This window comes from Prionailurus viverrinus, chromosome D3 (assembly GCF_022837055.1).
Source record: "Prionailurus viverrinus isolate Anna chromosome D3, UM_Priviv_1.0, whole genome shotgun sequence".
NCBI lineage: Eukaryota > Metazoa > Chordata > Mammalia > Carnivora > Felidae > Prionailurus > Prionailurus viverrinus.
The window spans coordinates 28,333,006-28,360,825 of record NC_062572.1 but is presented as its reverse complement, the minus strand read 5'-3'; the positions used below and the strand labels follow the sequence as shown (position 1 = coordinate 28,360,825).

Below are 27,820 nucleotides of genomic sequence, written 5' to 3'. Positions count from 1 at the left end.
CAGAGTCATGGGATGGAGCCCTATGTCAGGCTCGCACTGAGCATGGAGACTGCTTAAGATTCTCCCTGTCTCTCTCTTTCTATCTCTCTCTCTCTCTCTCTCTGCCCCTCTCCCCTGCTGATGTACTCTCTCTAAAATTAAATATACGTAGGGGCGCCTGGGTGGCTCAGTCGGTTAAGCGGCCGACTTCAGCTCAGGTCACGATCTCGCGGTCCGTGAGTTCGAGCCCCGCGTCGGGCTCTGGGCTGATGGCTCAGAGCCTGCAGCCTGCTTCCGATTCTGTGTCTCCCTCTCTCTCTGCCCCTCCCCTGTTCATGCCCTGTCTCTCTCTGTCACAAAAATAAATAAAACGTTAAAAAAAATTTAAATATATGTATACATATAAATTTATCAAGGTTGGAAGATACAGAATCATTACACAAAAATCAACTGTATTTCTATATACTTGCTATAAAGAATCAAAAATTAAAATTTCAGGGCACCTGGGTGCCTCAGTTGGATAAGCGCTGGGCTCTGGCTAAGGTCATGATCTCAACGTTGGTGAGTTCAAGCCCCATGTCGGCTCTGTACTGACAGCTTGGAGCCTGGAGCCTGCTTCAGATTCTGTCTCCCTCTCTCTCTGTCCCTCCCCAACCCATGCTCTGTCTCTCTCTCAAGGGCAATCATTACAAAAAAATATTTAAATTTAAGATATATTATTTACAACTGCACTGAAAATAAAAAATAATCACAGTTAATATCATAAAAGACAGAAAGACCTATACATTAAAAACTAAAAAATATTACTGAGAAAATTTTAAAAGACCTATATCAAGGGAGAGATATATCCTCTGTTCAGGGGTTAAAAAATTCAATATTGTCAAGAAGTCAGTTCTCCCCAAATAAATCTGTAGATTCAACATAATCTAAACTTCATTTCCAGAAGACCACCAGAGTTGGGGTTTTGTTTGTTTGTTTTTTAAGAAACTGACAAACTGATTCTAAAATTCACGTGGAAATGCAAAGGATCCAGTGTAGCAAAAGAACACTGAAAAGAACCAAGCAGGACGACTAACACCATGTAATTTCAAAAATTCTTATAAACTGGCAGTGATTAAAACAGCATAATATTGGTACAAAGATGGCCAAAGAGATCAATGAGACAGAATAGAGCCCATAACTAAGCCCACACATATATGGCCAACTGATTATGACAAAGGAGCAATGGCATAAAGTGGAGAAAACACAGCCTTTTCAATAAATGGTGCTGGAACAACTGGATATCCATATGCAAAAGAATGAACTTGTATCCATACTTTATATCATAAAAAAAAGAATATAAAATGGGCCATAGATCTAAATGTGAGACCTCAAACTATAACACTTCTAAAAGAATGCATGAGAGAAAAACTTTGTGACCTTGTGCTAGGCAAAGATTTCTTCGATATGAAAACCAAAAGCAACAATCATACAAGAACAAATGAATGCATAAACTGGACTTCCCCAAAAAGAAAAACTGCTCTTCAAAAACACTATTGAGAGAAGGAAAAGTCACAGACTGGGAGAAGAAAAACCTTGCAAAAAAAAAAAAAGAGAGAGAGAGGTGATAAAGGAACTGTATCTAGCTCTTTCCACCATCTTTCTGTGCCACCATCATGATGCATGTGAATGTCGTGGCAGATGCTCCCCAAAGCATCACAATACTGAAAAGAGAAGCAAACGCCAGGTTCTTACTAGGCCGTGCTCCAAAGACATTGTCCACTTTCTAACTGTGATGATGAAGCATGGTTACACTGGTGAATTTAAAAATTGATGATCACAGAGTTGGGAAAATTGTTGTGAACCTCACAGGCAGGTTAAGCAAGCATGGAGTGACTGGCCCCAGAACTGATGGACAATGCAAAGATCTAGAAAAGTGGCAGAATAATCTGCTCAGTTTGGTTTCATTATACTGACCACCTCAGCCACAGTCATGGACCATGAAGAAGCAAGATGAAAACACACAGAAGGGGAAATCCTGGGATTCTTTTTCTAGGGATGTAATACGTATGTGCAAATAAAATGCCTCAATGGAAAACAAAAACAAAAACAACCACAAAAAGACAAAAAGAAAACGAAATAAGAAGGAACTGTGTCTAGAATATACAAAGAATTCTGAAAACTCAACAAGTAAGAAAACAAACAAATTCTTAAAATAAAAAAAAAAGATTTGGGGGCGCCTGGGTGGCGCAGTCGGTTAAGCGTCCGACTTCAGCCAGGTCACGATCTCGCGGTCTGTGGGTTCGAGCCCCTCGTCGGGCTCTGGGCTGAGGGCTCAGAGCCTGGAGCCTGTTTCCGATTCTGTGTCTCCCTCTCTCTCTGACCCTCCCCCGTTCATGCTCTGTCTCTCTCTGTCCCAAAAATAAATAAACGTTGAAAAAAAAAAATTAAAAAAAAAAAAAAGATTTGGACAATTCAAAGAAGATATACAGATGGCAAGCAAGCATGTGAAAATATGGTCAACATCGTCAGTTATTAGCAAAATGTATATTCAAACCATAATGATATAGAAAATATCCATCCGAATGGCTAGGATTTAAAAAGCTGACAATACTAAGTGTTCATGAATATGTATGTAGGAATTGGTGCTCTCGCAGACTGCTGGTGGGAATGGAAAACGGTATAACTCCTTTAGAAAACGATTTGGCAGCTTCATAATAAGGGAATAGAAAGGGACATGAGATTTTTCAGGGTGATGAATATGTTAACTGTCTGGATTGCGGTTATCGTTTCATACGTGTAAACATATGTCAAAACTATCAAATGACACACTTCATATATGTGCAGTTTACCTAACCAAAGCTGTTGGAAACGGCAAGCTCTTTCACAGGAAGAAACGTCTAAAACAGTGGATAAGACACAGACGGAAAGAAGGATGTCAAACAATACAAGATGAAGCCAGAGGACCGTGGCCTTTAACCTAATAGCAATGAGAAGTAACAGCTAAGCTTGAAGCAAGGAGGCAACATGATGAAATACACATTTTTTTAAGTATATACTAATTATGGTTGCAGTGCAGACCAAGGTCCTGGGAGGTTGAACGGCAGGGAAAACGGTCCTGAGGTTATCTCAGTCATCTAGGAGAAAAATAATGACCTGACCTGGGTGAAGGCACAGAAGACAAGCAGAGTTAACAAACACGTTAGATGTGCCATTCCCACTAAGAAAGGTACAGTAGAAATGATGACTCTTTGGCTGAGAGGATACAATAGTTCTCCTTTGATTTTAATATAAAACATATTTCTGAGAGGAGCAGCTCCACAATACAGCAGTGTTCTATGGTGCAGTACTAGGCAAGGTGTGCACATATGACTACAGCCATATACGTAAAAAGGCCTCCTACCTTTACAATCCATGCCAAGTTGTTCAATCAGCAACATGAAATTCTTAGAGTAAGGCAACCCACAATCCTCTGAGGCTGTTTCAGATGACTGAATGAGGTCGACAAGGTCATCCTTAGAAGTAATTTGCTTTTTGACCTACAAATAAAGAATACCATTTCAAAATGTCCCCCAAATATTTATAAAATATACAGGTGTAGACAAGTGATAAATACCCATCATTTTATAAAAGCAAACACAGGGGCACCTGAGTGGCTCAGTCGGTTGAGCATCCGACTCCATTGTGGCTCAGGTCATGACCTCAGGGTTCCTGAGTTTGAGTCCCATGTTGACCTCCACAATGTCAGCATGGAGCCTGCTTGGGATTCTCTCTCCCCCTCTCCCCCTGCCCCTCCCCCACTTGTGCGTGCTCTCTCTCAAAATACATTTTAAAAATAAGTGAACAAACATTTAAAAGCGAAAGCACAGAGACTTTTTATGTTTTTTATTTTTTATATATATATGAAATTTATTGACAAATTGGTTTCCATACAACACCCAGTGCTCATGCCAAAAGGTGCCCTCCTCAATACCCATCACCCACCCTCTCCTCCCTCCCACACCCCATCAACCCTCAGTTTGTTCTCAGTTTTTAACAGTCTCTTATGCTTTGGCTCTCTCCCAGTCTAACCTCTTTTTTTTTTTCCTTCCCCTCCCCCATGGGTTCCTGTTAAGTTTCTCAGGATCCACATAAGAGTGAAACCATATGGTATCTGTCTTTGTATGGCTTATTTCACTTAGCATCACACTTTCCAGTTCCATCCACGTTGCTACAAAAGGCCCTATTTCATTTTTTCTCATTGCCACGTAGTATTCCATTGTGTATATAAACCACAATTTCTTTATCCATTCATCAGTTGATGGACATTTAGGCTCTTTCCATAATTTGGCTATTGTTGAGAGTGCTGCTATGAACATTGGGGTACAAGCACAGAGACTTTTTAAAAGAAGGGATTTTTATCAAAAAGACACCATTATCAATAACTAGTATTTCTAAGTATCTTTTCACAGCAAATGTCTCTACAACAAAGGAAGATTGTCTATTTTTTCACTACATCTTTCATAAAGTATTTTTTTACCACTGAAAAATATCTTTAATAAATATTTATCAAAATAATATAATAAAATAAAAATAAAATAAATAAATGAAATAAAATTACATTGTCTATTTCTCTTACCTTGTTCTTCTTCTTAGAAATTTTCTTTGCAGGCCTGAAAAAACCCAACAATTCTTTTCAGGCAAATATTAAATACTAAAAATACAAAGAATATTTAACCCAATTGTTTCTGATATAAAATCTCTGCATTTGAAACTAATTTTCTACAAAGGGGATTAAACAATAGAGTAACATTAAACAGCATAGAAAATATACTATTACTAATATTAACGAAGGATTAGACGTATCCAGTTGTAATATATGTGCTGCTGAGGTGAGAACAACAAAGTACTAAATTTAGATAAAAACTAACAAAAGCAAAGGAAAATCCTAATGCGACTTGCATTATTTGATAGGCATGATACCATTGTTTTTGTTGTTGTCATTTTTACTAAAAATAAACTTTTCCTAGCACTAAAACCTACTTGGAAAGTGCAAGTTAAGTCCCTATATGAAAGGACCCCTTTTTAACAATCGTGATATTACCGTGTTGACGACTCACTGTGCAACTACTCTCTAGGCATTACTATGAGCACTTTACATGTCTTCAAGGTATTTGAAGCCCCACAACAATCTTTTGAAGTAGGTTATTATAGTAGGTATTTTACACAGGAAGAAAATGAGGCACAGAAAGTCGAAGTGACTTGCCCAAGAAGCCCTAATCGCTGGCCAAGAACAGACCCTGAATTCAAACCCAGGAATGTGCCTTCAAAGCATGTGTTTCATAACACGTGGTTAAAGTAATACTTAAGTGTTTCTAACTAATATAATAACAAATGAATCTACATTATTATTCTATTTTTAGCCATAGCTGTACATAACAATTTCTGAATCTTACACATTCTTTTAAGAGACTTTATACCTAGGCAATATTGGAAATCTACTTTCAATAAACTACAGATTTGCTTCTTCTAGAGAAGTTCATCAACAGGCATTCATTCGTTCATTCAACTGTTTATTCCAACATTCAACACATACTTATTGAACATATAATCTGTGTCAGTGACACTGCTGGTACAGGAAGCATGGTGTTTGTAATTTAGAGCTTTCCAGTCCAAAAGGAATAATCTGTGATGGGTTACTAGTTTATTTTCCAATTGTAAATAAACAAAATCTTCCCCTTTCCCCAGAACATAAATAAATATTAACTTGATATAACCAGATACTTTCACGTCCTTAACAAAATCATAGCTGTTCATGACGCTATCAAAGGCACTGAATATCTAAAATCATCAAGGAAGGATTAGTTCTATTCAGAATGGCCTCAGTGTTTGCATACATTTATTATAAGTGTTAATGTATATATATACACACACACATATATTTATATATACATATAGAATTTATACACATATATATACATACTTGCATACATACATATGTATATTTTTAAATCCTCACATTCAATTACAGGAGAATACCCCATTGTGGAACCAATTCTGAATAAAGCAACTTCTTCCACAAATTTACATGAATAGGAGTACTAAAGACAATGACTATAATCTTTAAAAGATACTGTAATACACTCAACAAACTTCCTAATGTTTGGAAACGCAAAAAAAGTTAAATTAACTAACCATGTCTATCTCATTGATCATTTCCAACAGCAAACATACTCTAAAAGCTCCCATATTAAAATAAAAAGGAGGAAAATGCCTTTGCAACTCACATTCTTTTCCAGTTATCATCCATTTCTCTATTACCTTTCCCAATTAAAATGCTCTAAGGAATTGTTGACACTCATCTTCCATGCTTCCGTGGTGACTAATGAGACTGCTCCTTGACAAAGTCACTTACCCTCATCATAACGTTTCAAGCAGTGTGTTTGGTATGTTGAGTATTTCTTGCTTTAGCTTGGACCTACCTACACTACAGCATCGTATTTCCACAAAAGGTAATCACTGCTAAAATGCCTTCACAGGCACATAAAAATTTATAGATTTTACCTGCTTTCATGCTGATCCTTTTCACTGAAATGGCTGCCATCATTCTTTTGTAGTGGACCACCTGTTAGGGAATCGGCCTTCTTCAACACTGGTGTGATCACAGATCCTTTCGATGTCCCTTTTTCATTTTCACCTTCCTTTGTAAGCACAAAGATTACACAAAGAATGTAAGCACAAAGATTACATCGATGGCATCTAGGTGCCTTGAAAGGAAAATATACTTTTAGGAACTTGGAAGAAAACCATAAGATACATGGAACCAAGTAGTAAGATTCAGGAAAGAAATTCTGACTCAGGCATGGGAGTATTAAGTAGATTTGTGCTAAATTTTCGGCTTTTCTTTTAAATATAAAAATGCATCATTTCAACAAAGTTTTAAAATAGCATGAGGTCCATATAACATGAAAGAAGAGGTCAGGGGAGCAAAACTACTTTTAAAATACCCATATGTCAGAGCGATATCAGTATCATAGCTGGGTAAGATGTACCTTATTGCGTCTCCCCACCTACAACAAACTGGCATCTTGTCCACCCAAGGGCAAACCTACCTTTGCGGGAGCTGTGGGAATCCAGCACCATCGTCCAAGGGAACGAGGAAAAGCCTTGCCTACCCGTGCATCAGGTAACAGGCATACATACTACAGTCTAACCTGTGGACCTAGCAATAGCCCATAGAGTGCCTCCATTCCCTCCCTCTCAGCCACATCTGGGAGTCCCTCCCTAGAAAACACTGTCTAGGATAATCACCCGTGGATGAGAGAGCCTTTTGGAAAACCAGGTGTCCTGCAGAGAATTTGCAGCATACCACTGGAGCAAAAAAATCAGTGTTGGACACACTGAAGAGGTGGTCATTAAAGACTGGAGGAGGTGACTGCTACTTCAAGTGCAAAGACAGCAATGCAAAACTGCAAAGAATATAAAATATCAAGGAAATATGATACCATCAAAGGATCACAATAATCTTCCAGTAATCAATCGGAAACACATGGAGATCTGTAATTTATTCAAAAGAGAATGCAAAACCAGCAGTTTTAAGGAAACTCAGTGAGTTACAAGAAAAATACAAAAAGCCAACTCATTAAAATCAGAAACACACTCTATGAATAAAATGAGAAGCTTAACAAAGAGCTGGAAATAGTAAAAACTGACTAAACAAAAATCCTGGAGCTGAAGTGTATAATGAAGGAGATGAAAAAAGCAAGAGTGATCACTGACAGGAAATGGATCAAGCAAAAAATAAAAGTGTGAATTTAAAGACAGGAACTATCAAATTATCCAGTCAGCAGACAACAAAGTAAAAAGAAAGAAAAAGAGTGAGGAAAGACTATATGACTACAAGTGAACCCTCATGAGGCTATTAGCAATTTCTCAGCAGAAACCTTACATACCAGGAGGCAGTGGGATTATACATATTCAAAGTGCTAAGAGAAAAAAGACTACCAATCAAGAATGCTTTACTCAGCAAAATTACCCTTCGGAAATCAAGTCAAATAAATACATTTGATACACCGCATTCACAGGATAAAAAAAAATCATATGATCATCCCAGCATGTGAGGAAAAAGCATTTGACAAAATTCAACATCTTTTCAGGATTAAAAACTCTCAATAAAGTGGGTACTGAATTATCACACCTGGACATAGTGAAGTCCAATATGATAAGCCCACGGCCAACATCATATGCAGTGGTAAAAAACTGAAAGCTTTTACTCTAAGTTCAAGAACAAGGCAAAGTTGCCCACTTGACCACTCCTATTCAACAGGATATGGGAAGTCCTAGCCAAAGCAGTCAGGCAAGAAAAGGAAATGACAGGCATCCAAATCAGAAAAGAAGACATAAAACCATCTTTGCTTGCAGATGATATGTTCTTATATATAGAAAATCCTGAAGATACCACCAAAAAGCTGTTCAAAGGATGAAGGATACAAAATGAACATAAAGATGCAGGGGTGCCTGGGTGGCTCAGTCAGTTAAGCTTCTGACTTCGGCTAAGGCCATGATCTTGTGGTTTGCGGTTCAAGCCCTCTATTGGGCTCTGTGCCGACAGCTCAGAGCCTGGAGCCTGCTTTGGACTCTCTCTGTCTCTCTCTGCCCCTCCCCTGTCCATACTCTGTCTCTTTAGCCTCTACTACGAAGCTGTGATCATCAAGAGAGTATGGTATTGGCACAAAAACAGACACATAGACCAATGGAATAGAATAGAGACCCCAGAAGTAGACCCACAAATGTATGGCTAACTAAGCACTGACAAAGCAGGAAAGAGTATCCAATGGAAAAAAAAAAGGCAGTCTCTTTCTTCTGGGAGAACTGGACAGTAACCTGCAGAAGAATGGAACTAGACCACTTTCTTACACCATACACACAAATAAACTCAAAATGGATGAAGGACCTGAATGTGAGACAGGAAACCATCAAAACCCTAGAGGAGAAAGCAGGATAAAACCTCTTTGACCTCCCCCGCAGCAATTTCTTACTTGACACATCTCCAAAGGTAAGGGAATTAAAAGCAAACATGAACTATTGGGACCTCGTCAAGATAAAAAACTTCACTGCAAAGGAATCAATCAACAAAACCAAAGGGCAACCGACAGAATGGGAGAAGATATTTGCAAATGACATATCGGATAAAGGAAGGGCTAATGTCCAGAATCTGTAAAGAACTCAGCAAACTCCACACCCACAAAACAAATAATCCAGGGAAGAAACGGGCAGAAGACATGAATAGACACTTTTCCAAAGAAGACATCCAGATGGAAAACAGACACATGGAAAGATGCTCAATGTCACTCTTCATCAGGGAAATACAAATCAAAACCACACTGAGATACCACCTCACGCTGGTCAGAGCGGCTAAAATGAACAAATCAGGAGACTATAGATGCTGGCGAAGATGTGGAGAAACAGGAACCCTCTTGCACTGTTGGTGGCAATGCAAACTGGTGCAGCCACTGTGGGAAACAATGTGGAGGTCCCTCAAATAATTAAAAATAGAACTACCCTATGACCCAGCAATAGCACTGCTGGGAATTTACCCAAGGGATAAGGAGTGCTGATGCATAGGGGCACATGTACCCCAATTTTACAGCAGCACTTGCAACAATTGCCAAATTATGGAAAGAGCCTAAATGTCCATCACCCGACAAATGGAGAAAGAAGATGTGGTTTATATACACAGTGGAATACTACCTGGCAATGAGAAACAGTGAAATATGACCGTTTGCAACAACGTGGATGGAACTGGAGGGTAGTATGCGAAGTGAAATAAGTCAGGCAGAGAAAAATACCAAATGTTTTCACTTATATGTGGGTCCTGAGAAACTTAACAGGAGACCATGGGGGGGGGCGCGGGGGGAAAAAGTTACAGAGAGGGAGGGAGGCAAACAATAAGAGACCCCCAAACACTGAGAATCAACTAAGGGTTGATAGGAGATGGGGGAGAGGGGAAAGTGGGTGATGGGCATTGAGAAGGGCACCTGTTGGGATGAGCAGTGGGTGTTGTATGGAAACCAATTTGACAATAGATTATATTTAGTAAAACAAAATTACAAAATCAACATCAAGAAATCAGTTGCATTTCTACACAACAATGAAATAGCTGAAAAAGAAATATAAGGAAAAAATCCCCTTCCCCCCAAACATCAAAAAGAACAAAATACTTTGGAATAAATTTAATCAAGGACTTTCTGAAAGATAGGTACAGTAAAGACTACAAGACATTGTAAAAGAAACAGCAGAGACACAAACAAATGGGAAGATACCCCGTTGTTTATGGATTAGAAAAATTAGTACCATTAAATATTCACATTACCTGAAACCACCTACAGAGTCAATGCAATCCTTGTGAAAATTCCAATGACCTTTTTCACAGAAATAGGAAAAGCATTCCTCAAATGTGTAAGGAACCAAAAAGACCCCAAATAGCCAAAGTAATCCTAAGAAAGAAGAACAAAGCTGGAAGCATCACACTTGCTGGTGTCAAACTATTACAAAGTTATGGTAATAAAAAGCATATGAAGTTGCACAGAAACAAACACAAAGATGAAGGAAACAGAATCAAGAACCCAGAAATAAACCCATGCATAAAGTCAACTAAAAACCCATGCCTAAAGTCTCTTTGTTAAGAGACCCGAGAATACTCAAAAGAGAAAAGGTAATCTCTTCAATACATGATGCTGAGAAAAGTGGATATTAACATGCAACAGAATAAAACTCTGCCTCTACCTTACACCACTCACAAAATTTAACCCAAACTCAAATAACGACTTCCATATAAAATCTTAAATCATAAAACTCCTAGAAGAAAACACAGGATAAAAGCTCCTTGGCATAGATCTTACGAATGATTTAGGATAGGACATCCAAAGTACAAGCAATAAAAGCAAAAACAACCAATGCAATCAACAATGTTTCCGCACAGCAAAAGAAACAAGCAACATGACGGAAAGGCAACCTATGGAAAGGATGAAAACATTCACAAGCTACAAATATGAAAAACGTCAATATCTAAAATGTGTAAGGAATTCGTACACCTCAGCAGCTAAAAACAAATATAATTAAAAACTGGGCAAGGCACCTTCATAGACGTCTCTCCTCAGAACATATTCAGATGGCCAAGGGTACACAAGAAGGTGCTCGATATCACTATTCATCAGGGCAATGCAAATCAAAACTGCAGTATATAGATATCACTTTGACCTATCAAAATGGCTATTATCAAAAAGACAAGAGATATCGTTGGCAAGGATGTACAGGAAAGGAATTCCTTGTACTGCTGTAGGACTGTAAATTGGGACAGCCACTATGTAAAACAGTATGGTGGCTCCTCAACACACTAAAAATAGAACCTCCATAGGAGCCAATAATCCCATTTCTGGGTATATACCTTAAGACATGACATCCTTACCTTGGAGAGATAGCTGCAGCCCTCTGTTTATTGCAGCATTATTTACAATAGTCAAGAAACAACCTAAGCATCCATCAATGGATCCATGGATTTAAAAATATGGTATTATATTTACAATGGAATATTTTCAGCCACAAGCAAGAAGGAAATCCTGCCATTTGTGACAACATGAGTGAAACTTGAGGGCTTTATGCTTAGTGAAAAGAAGTCAGACGCAGGAAGACAAATACTGTATGATCTGACTTATATGTGGAATTAAAAAAAAAAATTGCACGGAAGACAGAACAGACTGGTGTTGCCAGGGTTAGGAGGCTGTGAGAAATGGGTAGATATTGGTCAAAGGGTACAAACTACCTGTTTCAAGATTAATAAATTCTGGGGATTTAATGTGCAGGATGGTGATTACAGTGAACAATACTGTATCATATCATTTGAGAGTTGCTACAAGAGTAGATCATCACAAACAAGAAAGGATAATTATGTGAGGTGATGGAAGTATTAACGCTATTGTGGTAATCATTTGACAATATAAAAGTGTATCAAATTAATACAGGTATACCTTACAGTTACAAAGATGTATGTTACTTATATCTCATAAATCTGGAAAAACTTCAAAAATTCAAAAGTACTCCTATGTCATTATCTATCACTCAAAAATAGCAATCATCTGAGTAGTTATCCTTTTGTTTAAAAAAAAATAGTTTGTGGCACCTGGATGACTCAGTCCATTAAGTGTATGACTTAGGCTCAGTTTGTGATCTAAGGGTTTGTGGCTTCGAGCCCCACATCAGGCTGTGTGCTGACAGCCCAGAGCCTGGAGCCTGCTTCGGAATCTTTGTCTCCCCCTCTCTCTGCCCCTCCCCCACTCTCACTTTTTGTCTCTCCAAATGAATAAACGTTTAAAAAAATTAAAAAAAATGATTTGGTAACTTTTGTATCCTTTTAGCCTAATATCTAGTCCTGATAGAAAATACTGGGAGATTCACCAAAAAGAAAATTATTCATTTTTCATGGACTAAATGCTTGCAACAGAATATTATTACCATATAGCTACGCACATTTCCAAAAAGAATGAAATTTCCCACAGATTATTTAGGACTTAAACATGAGCCCCAAAGAGCACCAAAAACAAAAACAAATCTACCATTTTTTTTTCAAAAAACTGTTATACAGATAAGTTTTCTTGTTGAAATAACATCCAAGAAAAGAAGAATCTTTCAGAAAGCTATTATCAAACAATTCCTCTCGACCCAAACTTCAAAAATGAATCTGTAATTATAGAATTCCAAATAGCTTTTATTTTGAAACCAGTCAATAGAAGCAACTTTTAAGTAGAAAACATCTGGTGAAAGCCACCTTAAACTTAGAAAAAACAAAACAAAACAAAACAAAACAAAACAAAACACAACAAAACAAAACAGAACACAACACAACAAAACAAAACAAAACAGAACAAAACAAAAACCCCCTAACACGTAGCCATGGTAACAAGAAGCCACCAGAAGCAGTTTTAAATGTGTTAATCAATGCCCACCAGCCCTACTCACCAACCAATCCATTTCAGCTCCTTCCTTCTGAAAGACAGCCAATAAAGGACAAAAATCACTCCAATACACATTCTTCAGCGTGCCAACCAATCCACAACAGTCTCCAAGCACCCGAACAAGCATGGTGCTTCAAATGATGACAAACCATTTAATTTTCTGAAAGTCCCCCAATCCTTAAACTCTACTCTTCCCCAAACCCTGTATAAGAATAGCAGACTCCTCTGTTAGAGAAGACTATACCTAACCAGCATAGCTCGCTCTTATTTGTAAGCGATAAATTCCAACATCATCTTTTTATTTCAGATCTTGAGGGCTCATAATCCTTTGGCAAGAATCTTTAAAGTCGTATAATAATTTGCCACCCTATTTTAGTTTTCTTACTAAATATAAAGGAAGTTTGCTATGCCTTTGATACATTTCACCATAATTAAAACTAATATAAATACAACTAAAAGAATAAGTAGCAAGTAAACACAATATTGGGCCCCCCAAAATCCAAAAAATGTATATAACTGGCAGGTTTAGTTGTCAGAATGAGCCCACGCCAAACTTTGTAAAAGTGAGGACTAGTATTATGTTAAAAACAATACACACAGGTTAAACTCCGTTCACTCAATAAACATTACTGAATAAGTACTATATAGACTAGAACATTTTCTAAGCACTAAGGACATGGCAATGAACAGATAACAATCCTACTCATGAGTGAAGTAAACCTACAATAACAATAAGCTACACAGGCCAAACATACAGTATTAGAGGAGAAAAACTAAAGCAGAGAAATCACATTTTGAGGTGTTATAGGGAAAAGGGTAGTTGAAGTACTAGTCAGGATGGCCAAGAAAGACCTTGCTGAGAAAGTGACTGTTAAGCACAAACCTGAAAGAAAAAAACAAACCAAAAAGGAAAAAGTAAGCCATGAGGTATCTGAGGGAAAGCATTCCAGATAGAGTCAACAGCAAGTACAGAAGTATGTCCGAAGTCCTGAAAGAGTAGTGAGAAATTCAGTATGGCTGGACAGAATGAAAGGGGTAGAAAAGAGTTCAAATCAGAGAGAGAGAGGAGGAGACACCTGATCATATATAGGCCCTGTCGGCATTAGGAAGAGTTTTGGCATGCACTCTGAGTGAAATGGGAGGCTTTTAGGCTTTGAGCAGAGGAAGGACACAATCTGACTTACGGTTTACTAGATCTAATGTGTTTAGAATTAACGGAAACAGGAAAAACAAAAGAAGAAACAAACAGGAAGACCAGTTAGTTACCTAGCACTCCAATATAAACAACAGATGATAGTCTCTTGGTCATGGAAGATGTGTTTGGATTCTGGATATATTTGAAGGAAGACCAGACAAGTTTCACTGACAGATGAGATGTGATGTGTATGAAAAAGAAAAAGAAAAGAGAAAGAGAAAGAAAAAGAGAAAGAAAAAGAAAAAGAAAAAGAAAAAGACAGGACTCAAGGATGATACCAAGTTTTTTAGCAGAGCAACTCATAGAACTGTTATTAAACCAATTAGGAAAGACATGAAAGGCAAATATTAAGAAAGAATATCAGGAGTTCAATTTGGGACATGTTAAGTTTGCAATAGCTATCCAGAAAGTGGTATCAAGTAGGCAGTTTGATATGCGGGCCTGGAATTATGGAGAGAGATCCGGGCTGGAGATATAAACTCGAGGATCATTAGAATATACAAGATAGTAAAAGTCAAGAGAAGGAAAATCAAAGGCCAATTCCTGGAAGACATCAATGGGTTAAAAGGTGGGAGACGAGGAGAAACAAGCAAACCAGGCTGAGGTGTACAGACTAGAAAGGCAGCGGCAAAATCAGGTGAGTGAGTGATATCCTACAAGCAACATGGAGACAGAATTTGGGAGGAGAGAGTTTTCCATTGGGTCAAATATTGCTGAAAGGTTAAGTCAAATGAGATGTATGAAATTATGCTTAGATGTAGTAAAGTGAAAATCGGTGGTAACCTTGAAAAAACAATTCTGGAGGAGGGAGAGGGAAAATTGCTACAATGAATTCAAGAGTGGATGGGAGGGAGGGAAATCAGGATCAAAGAGTGAAGAAGGCTCTTGAAGGATTTCATAGCTAAGTGAAATGGTCATGGTTGATCTAATTTTCTATTATTGCTGTAGTTTTCAATTGTTACATAATGATTAGGTAGTAATTTGTAATACTTGGAAGTCTTAAAAATTGCATATATGTAACACTAGTTTTTTTGGGTTTTTTTTTTTTGCTATTTTTAAATGCCACACCAAGGTACTAAATAACTCACAAAATTATACAATGAGAAGCCTCCATAACCTTTTTCTAGATATATAATATTATATAAGCTGATTACCATTTTTCTCATGCTTAGAAAGACCACGGAAAAACTAAGTTTCAAGGGCAGTATTTTGTGCTTGATAAAAATTATTGAACTCTAAGGGCACCTGGGTGGCCCAGTCCATGAAGCATCCAGCTCTTGATTTCGGCTCAGATCATGATCTCTAGGATCTCTAGCATCGAGCTGTGCACTGACAGCACGGAGCCTCCTTGGGATTGTCTCTCTCCCTCTCTCTCTTTGCCCCTCCCCCACTCATGTGTGCATGCTCGCTCGCTCTCTCTCTCAAAATAAACACTTTTAAAAAGTCACCTAACTCCAGGCTATTATATATTATCCAAAGTAATTAGTCACATTAAAATTTTATACACAGAAGTAAAAGGGGGTGGGAATGCAGAAAATAGTCCTACTTTATAAACTGAATTGTCCTCAATTATATAACATGAAGGCACCGTTGAAAAATTTGGTGTGGTGCATGTTGAAATATATTCTCTAAAAAGGCAGGATAATGGCATGCAAGCAAGGTACCTTTATGAAAACGATTCATTGCATTATCAGCATCTTGGTTTATAGCACAGGGGTCATGAAATGTTTATATAGAATATGAGACATGTTGCCACGTGAAACCTCTTGGCAATATTCAGATGAAGCTGAGGGTCCAACATGGGAGCACTCATGCACTGGGAAACAAATAAATGCCCTTACAGGGTGTGCGTGTGTGTGTGTGTGTTTGCACACACAGGTACACGCGCTTGCTTATAGAAGTCACGTATTTCAGAAGGACCCATTCATGGCAACGAAACCATTGGAATAAAGGGATGACCTACCTGAAATATTTTTCTCATGTTATATTATTTATTTTTGACAGTGACAGAGACAGAGCACAAGCAGGGGAGGGGCAGAGAGAGAGGGAGACACAGAATCTGTAGCAGGCTCCAGGCTCTGAGCTGTTAGCACAGAGCCTGACACAAGGCTCAAGCTCGTGAAGTGCAAGATCATGACCTGAGCCGAAGTTGGATGCTTAACCAACTGAGCCACCCAGGTGCCCTGACATATTTGAAATTTTGAAATACACAATTAAATCACCTTTCAAAAAGGAGTTACCAATTTCATCCAGCCACAGTGTCTAAGAATGTCATTTTCCTCACATTTCCTAACTTTGATTTTTTTTTCAATAAAATATTTATGACCGCAAAAATAAATATTTATTTATTTCAATAAAATACTATGACCGCAAAAAATGGTATCTCGTTGGTATTTACATTTTTCTCATTAGCACGTAGGATGAAATATCTCCACGAAAAATACGAAATTTGTTCATCGTGAACATTAGCTCAAACTAGAAAATTTTGTTGCATAGGAAAATAACAATTACCTACTATTTAAATATTGCTATAGGCTTACCTATCAGAATCTTTTTTTTCTGTAATAAGCAATTGATGGTTATCAGCTTTTCCATTCTGTCTTTGTGGAATTAATCCAGCAACCGCAGCATCATGTATGTTTTCTGATACTTCCATGTCACTTCCTCTGTGCTTCTTTTTCTCTTCAACCTTTAATGGAACTGGATACTAAAGGTAATTGTTACTTTAGTCAATAAAAAGAAGTTTTTTTCATTAATTTTATCAGCTGACACTTAGTTTGTCATAAATTCAATGGAGGAAAATATTTTGTGTTTACTTTATCATTACAAGTAACTGTAATTTTTATAAACTCTGCTTCATTTCTGTTGAAATTAACAAAAGCAGAAGTTACCAGTATTTCTAAAAGGGCTTTCTTAATTTTGTACTCTTATTCATATCCACACTTTGCTACCGAGAATTCCCCACCCACCCCCACCCCATCTGACCAAGAGATACAAAGAAATAAAAAGACAAAAGACAAAATTTGTCCTTTTCTCTCCTTACCACCTGGGTTTTACACAACAGCCAGATTTAAAACATGGGACATGGAGGTGCTCCAGTAACAAAAACAGGGAGCTTTCCTCTGTCTGCACGGAGCTATTCTTTCCCTGACTGCCTTTTACAATTCTTTTTCTTTGGGATCCTAAGGTTCTCAAAAAAAGTGACAGTGTCCCCTAAAATTTATGAACCAAAGTTTGCCACAACACAAAAGGAACAAAGTGAAATGGATGTTAGGGTGCCATTCTGGGAAATTAGTAATGCTCTCCGAATCTCACATTCAATAACCATAACATTTTATAAGGAGAGGGTATAAACGTAATGATCACCTTTAATTCCATTTGCTACTGATAACGCGAGTAAAACTCAAAAAGGTTAAATGATTGGTCCCAAGTTCCTAAAGTGGCATTACCTAGCATTTTATGGCACCAAAAGAGATGATACAATTCTTGAATGCTGACTCAGAGAAATGACCACAAATTCATTAAGTTAATCAGATGCATGAAGAGTGTGACTTTGGCACAGTAAATTAATACCTTGATAGGGGACGAGGGGATTAGCTACTTATTCTAAAGGAGGGTATCTCTAGGTTTTGTCTATTTCTAAACTCCACACATCTCAAAACTCAGTTTTCTCCCTTGGAGTTCAATACTGAAGCTTTGCTGAAGGTTTATGCTACCTACAGGGTAAAAATCATACAGGCCAAAAGGTATCATACTTTATTGAACATAAAGTGAAGGTTTGACTCAACAGAGACATCTGAGAATGATGATTTAAAAAATGTGGGGAAAAACGCGGTGATCATACAAATAGCTGGTATTAAGCCTATGTCAAAGGGGTCATGCTGAAATTCTAAGTTCCAAGATTGTGAGTAAAGGAGACGAGACTGCATATATTTGTGGGCAATAAGCTTAGGAATTCCCTGAGCCTGCACTGATGGGTTAACCAGGCATAAAAAATTACAAAGCCATAGGATGCTCACACCCAAGTTTGGGTAAACAAGATTAGGTAACTAAGTAGAGAGAGGGCGGGGCAAAGGCTCCAAGACAAAGGTGTGTGAGGGAAACCAGATTAGATATGCAGGAGGACACACTCCCCAATTTAGTACTATGGCAGAAAGCTGCTTTCACAGGAAGGAAGGACCAAATTAGGTAAACAGGTAAATAGGGCTATAGGCGGTAGGCTGCAGGGTGAAGATGCCCAGAGGGGAGCTAATTAGCAAAAGAAAGGTGCCTTGTGGATCCTGAGGTAGCATCCTTCTTCTCCCCTAGACTAGCTAAGATAAACAGAGAAGCTGCCTCAGGTCTGCTGTTAACAACCATCTGCCAGGCGCCAGGATTTTGTTTTATATGGACCCAACCCCCTAACACCCTATATCTTCAAACCCCCTTTCCCTCATGCCCATGAGTTCATGTTCACAGATTGTGTCTTTGGACACGTCCATCACCACGTTTGGAAGCCTTCTGATCCTAATAAAAACAGAGCAAGGACCCTTAATCTGGGCTCCTGTGTTCTCCGGGACATTAGCCGTCTCTCCCATTGTAATCCTGCATCCCGCTGCTGTCTAGCTAGACAAGCAAGAACCCTAGACCCAGGGTCTACAGACACATACTGAAGCAATAAATAGATTGCCTTAGCTGGGAACATTTGTGTATCTTCCTTCTCTTAGTTATTGCTTCTTTCCCATTTTATTGTTTATGGAAATGCAATTTATATTTACGCCAATATGTTTTTTTTAAAAAACCTGGAGATTATTATGTTTCTTAAGCAGTTTCTTCATGGTTATTCTGGTTCATGAGGTCACATGGTACTTACATAGCTAAGTTAGTTTCCCAGTTCATATACTACTTGGAAGACTGACACAGAAACTTCAAGGAAAACAAATCATAAGAATGTTTTCCTGAACTCCTATTTGTTAGATAACAGAAATAATCTATTTCCAGACACAAGTACTTATTGAGACAATTCCATTGTATGCACACTCTTGTTCTCTTGAGTGGAAAATCAAAATGGATTCGATAATTGCTAAAGAGAAAAAACAAGAGTAACAGCAAGGTGGACCTCTATCTCTTTTGCAGGTTGAACTTTCTCTCTTTCCAAAGACAGGAACTCTACTTGTGACATGCCTATCTCATTCTTAAACCTTTGCATATCTTGATTAAGTCTTCACTTAGATATACTTCAGATGCTGGAGAACTAGATGCTGAAGAACTCACGATTTCTAATTCAGAGTCAATACTTTTATACTTATGAGTACTGGCATTATCTGCATATAATGGCTTCTGGAAAAAAGTCTTGTACTGCTTTGTTTTCTCATAAGTGTTTGTGACAGCAGAAATCTCATCCCCTTTTGTTTGAACCGTGCGTTTCATCACATCGCAGCAGGCAAGCCACAAATCAAAAAGGCTCTCTGAATCACTAGACTGAGGTCTAATTTACAATCGGTGGTATTTTGGTCCATATTTATTGCCATTTGAATGTCAAACTCTTGGTCTTCTTTCACTTTAAATGTAACTAGTGGGATCCTTGCTTTTTTAAGTTTCTATATCATTTTAAAAATCCTCATTGTTGTTAAAAAGATGCTCAATGTCTGGTTTGTTCTCATTTTCATAGTCTGATGTTCTTTCTTTTTCTTTCTTTCTTTCTTTTCTTTCTTTCTTTCTTTTATAATATGAAATTTATTGTCAAATTGGTTTCCATACAATACCCAGTGTTCATCCCAACAGGTGCCCTCCTCAGTGCCCATCACCCACCCTTCCTTTCCTCCCATCCCCCATCAATCCTCACTTTATTCTCAGTTTGTAAGAGTCTCTTATGGTTTGGCTGTCTCCCTCTCCAAGGTAGTTTTTGTTGTTTTTTTTTTTTTTCACTTCCCCTCCCCCATGGTCTTCTGTTAAGTTTCTCAGGAACCACAAAAGAGTGAAAACATATGGTATCAGTCTTTCTCTGTATGACTTATTTCACTTAGCGTCACCCTCTCCAGTTCCATCCACGTTGCTACAAAAGACCATATTTCATTCTTTCTCATGGCCAAGTAGTATTCCACTGTGTTTATAAACCACAATTTCTTTATCCATTCGTCGGGTGATGGACATTTAGGCTCTTTCCATAATTTGGCGATTGTTGAAAGTGCTGCTATTGGGGCACCTGGGTGGCTCAGTCGGTTAAACGTCTGACATCAGCTCAGGTCATGATCTCACAGTCTGTGGGTTCGAGCCCCACGTCAGGCTCTGTGCCAACAGCTCAGAGCCTCAAGCCTGCTTCGGATTCTGTGTCTCCCTCTCTCTCTGCCCCTCCCCTGCTCATGCTCTGTCTCTCTCTGTCTCTAAAATAAATAAAAACGTTAAAAAAAAAGAAAAAAAGGAAGTGCTGCTATAAACACACGGTTACAAGTGCCCCTACGCATCAGCACTCCTGTATTCCTTGGGCAAATTCCTAGCAGTGTTATTGCTGGGTCATAGGGTAGATCTAGTTTTCATTTTTTGAGAAACCTCCACACTGTTTTCCAGAGTGGCTGCACCAGTTTGCATTCCCACCAACAATGCAAGAGGGTTCTTGTTTCTCCACAATCCTCGCCAGCGTCCATAGTCTCCCGATTTGTTCATTTAGCCACTCTTGACCGGTGTGAGGTGATATTTCAGTGTGGTTTTGATTTATATGTCCCTGATGATTTGCTTTCATTTAAAGAAAGCTTAGAAGATGACTGGCAAGCATATTCTGGGGACCCAGAGTATGAATGAGAGAGAAGGACATTTTCAAGACTAGGCTCTTTTTGTTCAGGAAATGCCTGAAATACTACGGAGACAGACACTCCAAATGCATCTTCTTCCGTATTTGTCCAATTCGAAGGTATTTCCTTTCAGTTGGTTCCTTGTTAGAGTGACCCTGTGGTGGTTCTTCTTCAAGATGAGTAGGAATGCTGTATGGTTAACAAATTTCACCAAACTTCTGCTTTCACTCACTGGTCATGAGTTTTAAGCTCTTTTTCCAGTGCAATTTGCCTTATTTGATCCACATTTCCTCAAAGTTTTGCATAGAAGCGTGTCTTGAATATACAGATATATCATGCTCCCTATCACATTCCTTATCCATTGCTGGTTCTTGAGTCACTTTTTGCAGTTGCAAAAACGGATGGTTAATTTCCTTGTTTGGATTTGCACATGAATTTTCTGCCAGGATACATGTTTGTAAAAACACCTTATCCTTAAGTAATCAAGTACGGACAAAGAAAAATGAGAAAATAATTACAGTTTTACTGTTAACTTTCTCAATCTATGTTTAGTTGTTCCCAAGTCACTGGATTGTAACTTCTTGTAAGAAGTGAAAACTGGGGCGCCTGGGTGGCGCAGTCGGTTAAGCGTCCGACTTCAGCCAGGTCACGAACTCGCGGTCCGTGAGTTCGAGCCCCGCGTCAGGCTCTGGGCTGATGGCTCAGAGTCTGGAGCCTGTTTCCGATTCTGTGTCTCCCTCTCTCTCTGCCCCTCCCCTGTTCATGCTCTGTCTCTCTCTCTGTCCCAAAAATAAATAAACGTTGAAAAAAAATTTTTTAAAAAAGAAGTGAAAACTAACTTGCCTTAGCCTAAGACAGAAGGAAAATATGAACTCATAAACTTAAGCTTCTCAGTTCTTGGAACTAAACAATTCATTACATGTTAAATCGACCAGGAAATTAAGTTAGATGATTTTTAATGTTACAAACCTTAAAAACTATTTAGCTGACCATCCCTTATAACGAGCACTCACGTGCATTTGAGTACTTTTTAAAGATTAATAACTAGAGAATTGGATAACTTTAAATTATTAGCAGCCAAATCAATTAATATCAAAGAGAAAGAAATGCGCTGGCTGTGTGAATCGGCTTAAGATTCTCTCTCTCACCCTGCCCTCACCTACCCACATGCTCTGTCCTCACTCTCTCTCTCAAAAGAAATAAGGAAAAGAAAAAGAAATCATAAGGAACAGAAAATACATTTACAGGATGGTACTCTATTTACTGAAAAATATCTGTGTGTAAGTGGACTCCCACAGTCCAAACCCATCTGGTTCAAGGGTCAACTGTTTACCTATATGATGTCTCCACTAAGAGATTACAGGAACTTCACATAGCCCCAGATTAGAAAACCAAACACCCATTCCTACTTTCCCATTCTTTTCTGGACACTACTGCCATTTTATTGGCCTTCAGACATCTTCACATTTAAAACAAGTATTCTTGGGGGACCTGGGTGACTTAGTCAATTAGGCGCCCAACTTTGGCTCAGCTCATGTTCTCACAGTTCATGAGTTCAAGTCCTGCATTGGGCTCCTTGCTCTCAGTGCAGAGCCTGCTTCGGATCTTCTGTCCCCCCACCCCCTCTCAACAATAAACAAACATTCACCAAAAAAAAAGCGTCCTCAATATTTACTAAGTCAATACATGCCACTGTGATCATTTTGTCTTCTATTTCTATAGCACCCTTTACAGGTTACAAAACGTTGCCACATTTGTTCATTACACATAACCAAGAGGTGGGTATTAGTGCCATTTTTAGGAACGAGGTCATTGGCATTCAAGCAAGTTTTTCCAAGGTCCCTCGGCTAGGAGGTGACGGAACCAAGATGCTAGCATGTCTTTTGACTTCAAATACAGCGCTTGGAGCATTATGCAGCAGCTGCCTGAGCCTAAGAGATCAGGACCTTTTTACCTCCTTCCCTAGTTGTCACCTTAGAATAGGTCATCATTACTTTACTTCTATTACTACAAGTATGACTGCGATGTTATTTTAATTATCCAAAAGTCAAAGTGAAAGCACCTCGTGGACGTTTTAACATCACTCCTCCATGCTTATACTTAAAAATAAGAAGAAGACAGTACCTCAGGAAGAGAAGGTGATTCTACATCTTCCTCTTCTCCCAATTCTAATGCTGACATCATATCTATAGGATACGGTCACAGATAAATTAATGTGTTACAGATAAAACATGTGTTACTATGAATTGTAAACACAGACACAAGTCTATCTCCGTTCATGACTATTTCAATAAAATAAAAGCAATAGCAGAAAAGATGTTCAGGGGGTTCAAGATTTTTCCGGAAGCAAAAGGGGGCAGTACTTGGGATACTTATAAAGAAAGATAGCAACAGAAAAACATCTTCACGTAAAAAGGATAATATATTTGCATCTACATACTTCCAGAGTTTTCTCATACTGGCACTTAATCATAGGAAAACAACTCACAGAGATTCACTAGCTTACCACTTCTGTAATTTTTATGCACTCCACCAGCAGAAGTCAAACTGTCATTAAGTGTTTGCTCCGGTGGCACATTTTCAATAATACCAACACCATCTTGCTTTGCTTCCATTGCTGACTTTGCTGTTCCTTCCTAGAAAAACAGCACAAAACAAAAACCCAACTTCAGAAAAACATCACATTAATTCCTTTGGTCACGCACTCACCCACTCAGAAAGACAAGCACATACTGTATCTGTCAAGTCATAGCCACGATCCGGGGACGAGATGGAAATATAAATAAAAGACAGAGTCTGTTCTATATGCTAGTAGCGGTAGAGATGCATGAAAACAGGTAAGGACAGGAAAATACCATCCACTAGTTCTGCAAGGGAAGTAAATAACGTACAGTGAACGCACAAAGGAGAAAACACTTACATTTGGGAAGGTCAGCAAATGCTGGGAAGATAGGGCTGTATCTTAAAAGAAACAAAAAGTACACAGGGAGGGTGTGAAGGGCATTCTAGAATGAGCAAAAGGATCAAGTATGAAATAATATAGTCAGTGACAACACCTATGCAATATGGCAAAATTGGAACAGAGTTATTGGGAATGGGATAGATAGAGAGATATTACTGGAACATCAGGACGAAACCAAAAAAAAAAAAAAAAAAGAAAGAAAGAAAAAAGAGCAGTGTTATGCTAGAACATGAATTTTCTCCTTCAGGTAATGGGGATCCATTGAATAAGCAGAGGAGTGACATCGTGCCAAGTATATTTTAGAAAGGTCACTCTGGCAGCAATGTAGGATGAACATAAAGGAAGCAAAACCAGAAGAGAACTGCAAAATTATAGGTGAGCGAGTGAATTACGGGAATAACATATGAAAAATGGTAAGCAGGTACAAAATATCGAATGTGGTGAGTGACTGGATGCGGTCATTTCAGGGGAGTTCGGAGTCCAGGACTTTTCCTGTTTCAGGGCTGCTATTTTTGAGGCTAGGGAACAAAAGGACAGAGCAGATTACAGTCAGGAAAGAGGAAAGGGAAAGAGTCAGAAACAATGTCTTGAAACTAGGGCATATTAAATTTAAAGTGCCCAGGGGACTTCCAAAGAAAATGTTAGGGCCGCCTGAATGCCTCATTCAGTTAGCACCTGACTCTTGATTTTGGCTCCAGTCATGATCTCAGAGTTCAAGGGTTCAAGCCCCCCGTCTGGTTCCGCACTGACAGTGCAGGGTCTGCTTGGGATTTTCTCTCTCACCCTCTGTCTCTCTACCCCTCCCCACGTGTGCTCTCTCTGTCTCTCTCTCTCCAATTAATAAATGAATAAACTTTAAAAAAACAAAAAGAAAATTGAGATCAATGAAGTTCAAGTAAGAAAAGGCCATCGTAAATATCTATAAAACATATTAAACTGATAGAATAATGCAATCCTACACAGAACTGTGAAATTGTGAAAAGGAAAGTAAAAGGAGGCGGGAGGAGTTAAGATGGCAGAGGAGGGGGATCAGCGTTTCCCTTGTCCCTCAAACACAGCAGTATTGAGGTCACAACACTTGGAATACCAGCAACACAGGCTGCAGAGGGACAGGAAAATCTCCACAGGTGCAAAGAGACAGCTTGGCAGGACAGAAGGGTGTGTATGCGAGTTGGGAGAAATAAAATGGGCAGCGCAGGCATGGAGTGGGGGAAGCCCTTTGGTGGAGAAACAAAAGGAAGAGAGAGAGAGGCTGTGGGAAGTGTATTTGGATATGAGAAAACCTGTCCGGACCACAGACAAGGAGATGTCCAGAGAGCCAGTTTCCACTTTGCAAAACAGCCTGAGGAGCTAAAAAACAGAATTTTCAAGGTTGCCAGACTTTCTCTAGACCAGAGCTGCCACCTCCCATGCCTGGTGGGGAGGGAGCCGCCCCTAGGCTCTCAGGGCAACACTGGGAGAGAACACCTTGAGTATGGTGGAAAGAGGAGGTATTGTCCTCCCCAAGGGAAAAAGAACCTGCAGGCACGAGCCAGAGGCCCTTTGTCCACTGCGCAGAGTGGCGCTACTCCAGAACCAGGTCTGAGCAAAGCGGGATCCTACAGGGTTTTGAATCCCAGCTCAGCGCTCAGGGAGCACAGGAGACTGTGCAGCAAGGCAAGCTGGCCCCCCAGGCTATTCTGTGAGGATGGCCTGAACAGTGAGTTTTGAGACACCTCGTGTGGGCAGGAGAGATTGGGGTGTCGCCATTTCTCTCCCCATGACCAATATCGTGGGGCTTCAGGGAACGGACAGTGAGCCTCAGTGGAGCCAGGCCCATTACACCAAACCCTGCCTCTCTGTGCTTGGTAACTGCTTCTCTATGGGAGTGAGACTGACACTAATGGGACCAGACAGCCCCTCCCCTAGACCAGCACAGCCACCAGTCCCAGGCACCAATAGACAATGCTCCTCTCGTTTTCTATCTTTGTTTGTTTGTTTGTTTGTCTTCATTTGAATTATTATTCTTTCTTTCTTTTCATTTTTAATGCTTATTTCTTTATTTTGAGAGAGAGAGAGAGAGACAGTGATCAAGCAGGAGAGGTGCCGACAGAGGGAGAGAGAGAGAATCCGAGCAGGATCCATGCTCTCACTGCAGAGCCTGATGGGTGTTTCGAACTCACCTACAGCGACAACATGACCTGGGCCAAATTCAAGAGTCAGAGGCTTCACCAACTGAGCCACCCAGGCGCCCATCTTTTCTTTCCTTTTCTTTCCCTTTCTTCTCTTTTCCCTTTTTTCTCTTTCTACTCTCCTCTTTCCTCTTCTCCCTTGGGAATCAACCCAGTAGTCTCGGGTTGACTTTGGGTCAAAGCTATTTATATATATTTATATTTTCCCTTTGTTCTTCTGTTCGGTTCTTTGTTTGTTGGTTTCATCGGGCACATTCTCTATACTTTTCCAGGTCTCCTTCTTCATTTTCATCCCTCTCTTTCTTGATTAAGCCCTACAGCTCCTTTGAGTCACTGCCTGGTCTTTTTTCCCCACTCCTGTCATTTCTCTCTTGTTTGGGCTAAGGATTCTTCACCACCCTCTTCTCCTTTTTTCCAGGATTACTTCAACAAACAAATCAAAGCACACCTGGTGGAAGGCCCAAACCACCACTCCAAGTAGCGAGAAAAGCAGCCAAAGACGCACCAACAGAGTGCACACGACACCCTCCAAAAACACGTGTTCAACTGTCAGGCCCTGGAGAGTGTAGGACCCCTTTGTAATATGGTAGTACTCGCAGGTATGGGACACAGAACAAGCTAGTAAAACACATAAAGGACAGGAAACTAGCCAAAACGACAAATCAGAAGAATTCTCCTCAAAAAAAAAAATTACAGGAAGAAAGACAGCCAGAGAAGTGCTCGAAAGAGACAGAAACCATATATCTCATCAAGGTTTTGGAATAACACTCAGAAGACTCATAGCTGGGCTTGAAACCAAGCTGCTTCAGAGATCAAGGAACGAACGAATCATCACGATGAATGCTGAAAATGAAATGTTGTAAAGGAGATACAAAATAAACTAGATGCAGTGACAGCAAGGATGGGAGAAGCAGCAGACAGAATAGGTGAAATAGAAGATACAATTATGGACAAAGATGAAGCAGAGAAAAGAAAGAAAGGAAATTACTAGACTATGAGGCAGGTACCAGAGACCTAAGTGATTCGGTGAGATGAAATAATAGCCACATCACAGGAGTCCCAGAAGAAGAAGAGTGAGAGAAAGGGGCAGAAGGTTTATTTGAACAACTTAGAGCTGAGAACTTCCCTCATCTGGGGAAGGAAACAGGCATCCAAGTCCTGGAGGCACAGAGAATTCCCTTCCAAATCAACAAAACCAGGTCAACACCACGACATGTCATAGCGAAACCGGAAAACTACAAAGATAAAGAGAGAATTTTGAAAGCAGCTAGGGACAAACGGGTCTTACTTACCTACAAGGGAAGACACATAAGGGTAGCAGCAGACCTGTCCCATGAAACTTGGCAGGGCAGAAGGGAGGGGTAGGAAACGGTCAATGTGCTGAATGGGAACATATGCAGCGAAGAATCCTTTCCCCAGCAAGGCTGTCATTTAGAATAGAAAGGGAGACAAAGGCTTTCCCAGACAGACAAAACCTAATGGAGTTCATGACCACTAAACCAGCCCTGCAGGAGATCCTAAGGGGCCACTCTGTGAGTGGAAAGCAGCAGAGACTACAAAGGACCAGAGGCCTCACCTAAAGCATGAAACCTTCAGATAACACAATGACACTAAATCCGTATCTTTCACTAATCACTCTGAATGTGAACACACTCAATGCCCCAATCAAAAGACACAGGGAATCAGAATGGATAAAACACAAAACAAAACCAAAGAACAAGATCCATCTATATGCTGTCAACAAGACACTGATTTTAGACCCCAGGACACCTCCAGAT

General features: G+C 39.4%; 1 protein-coding gene across 1 annotated transcript in view; it reads right to left on the bottom strand.

Moving 5' to 3' along the window:
* The window catches only part of LOC125149402 (ankyrin repeat domain-containing protein 26-like), a 107,727-nt gene that overhangs the window by 42,687 nt on the left and 37,220 nt on the right, over positions 1-27,820 (bottom strand). Inside the window, 6 exon segments of the mRNA XM_047828302.1 lie at positions 3,362-3,497; positions 4,577-4,610; positions 6,502-6,704; positions 16,679-16,849; positions 23,034-23,095; positions 23,416-23,545. Of these exon segments, the coding sequence (XP_047684258.1) occupies positions 3,362-3,497; positions 4,577-4,610; positions 6,502-6,704; positions 16,679-16,849; positions 23,034-23,095; positions 23,416-23,545 (736 nt within the window).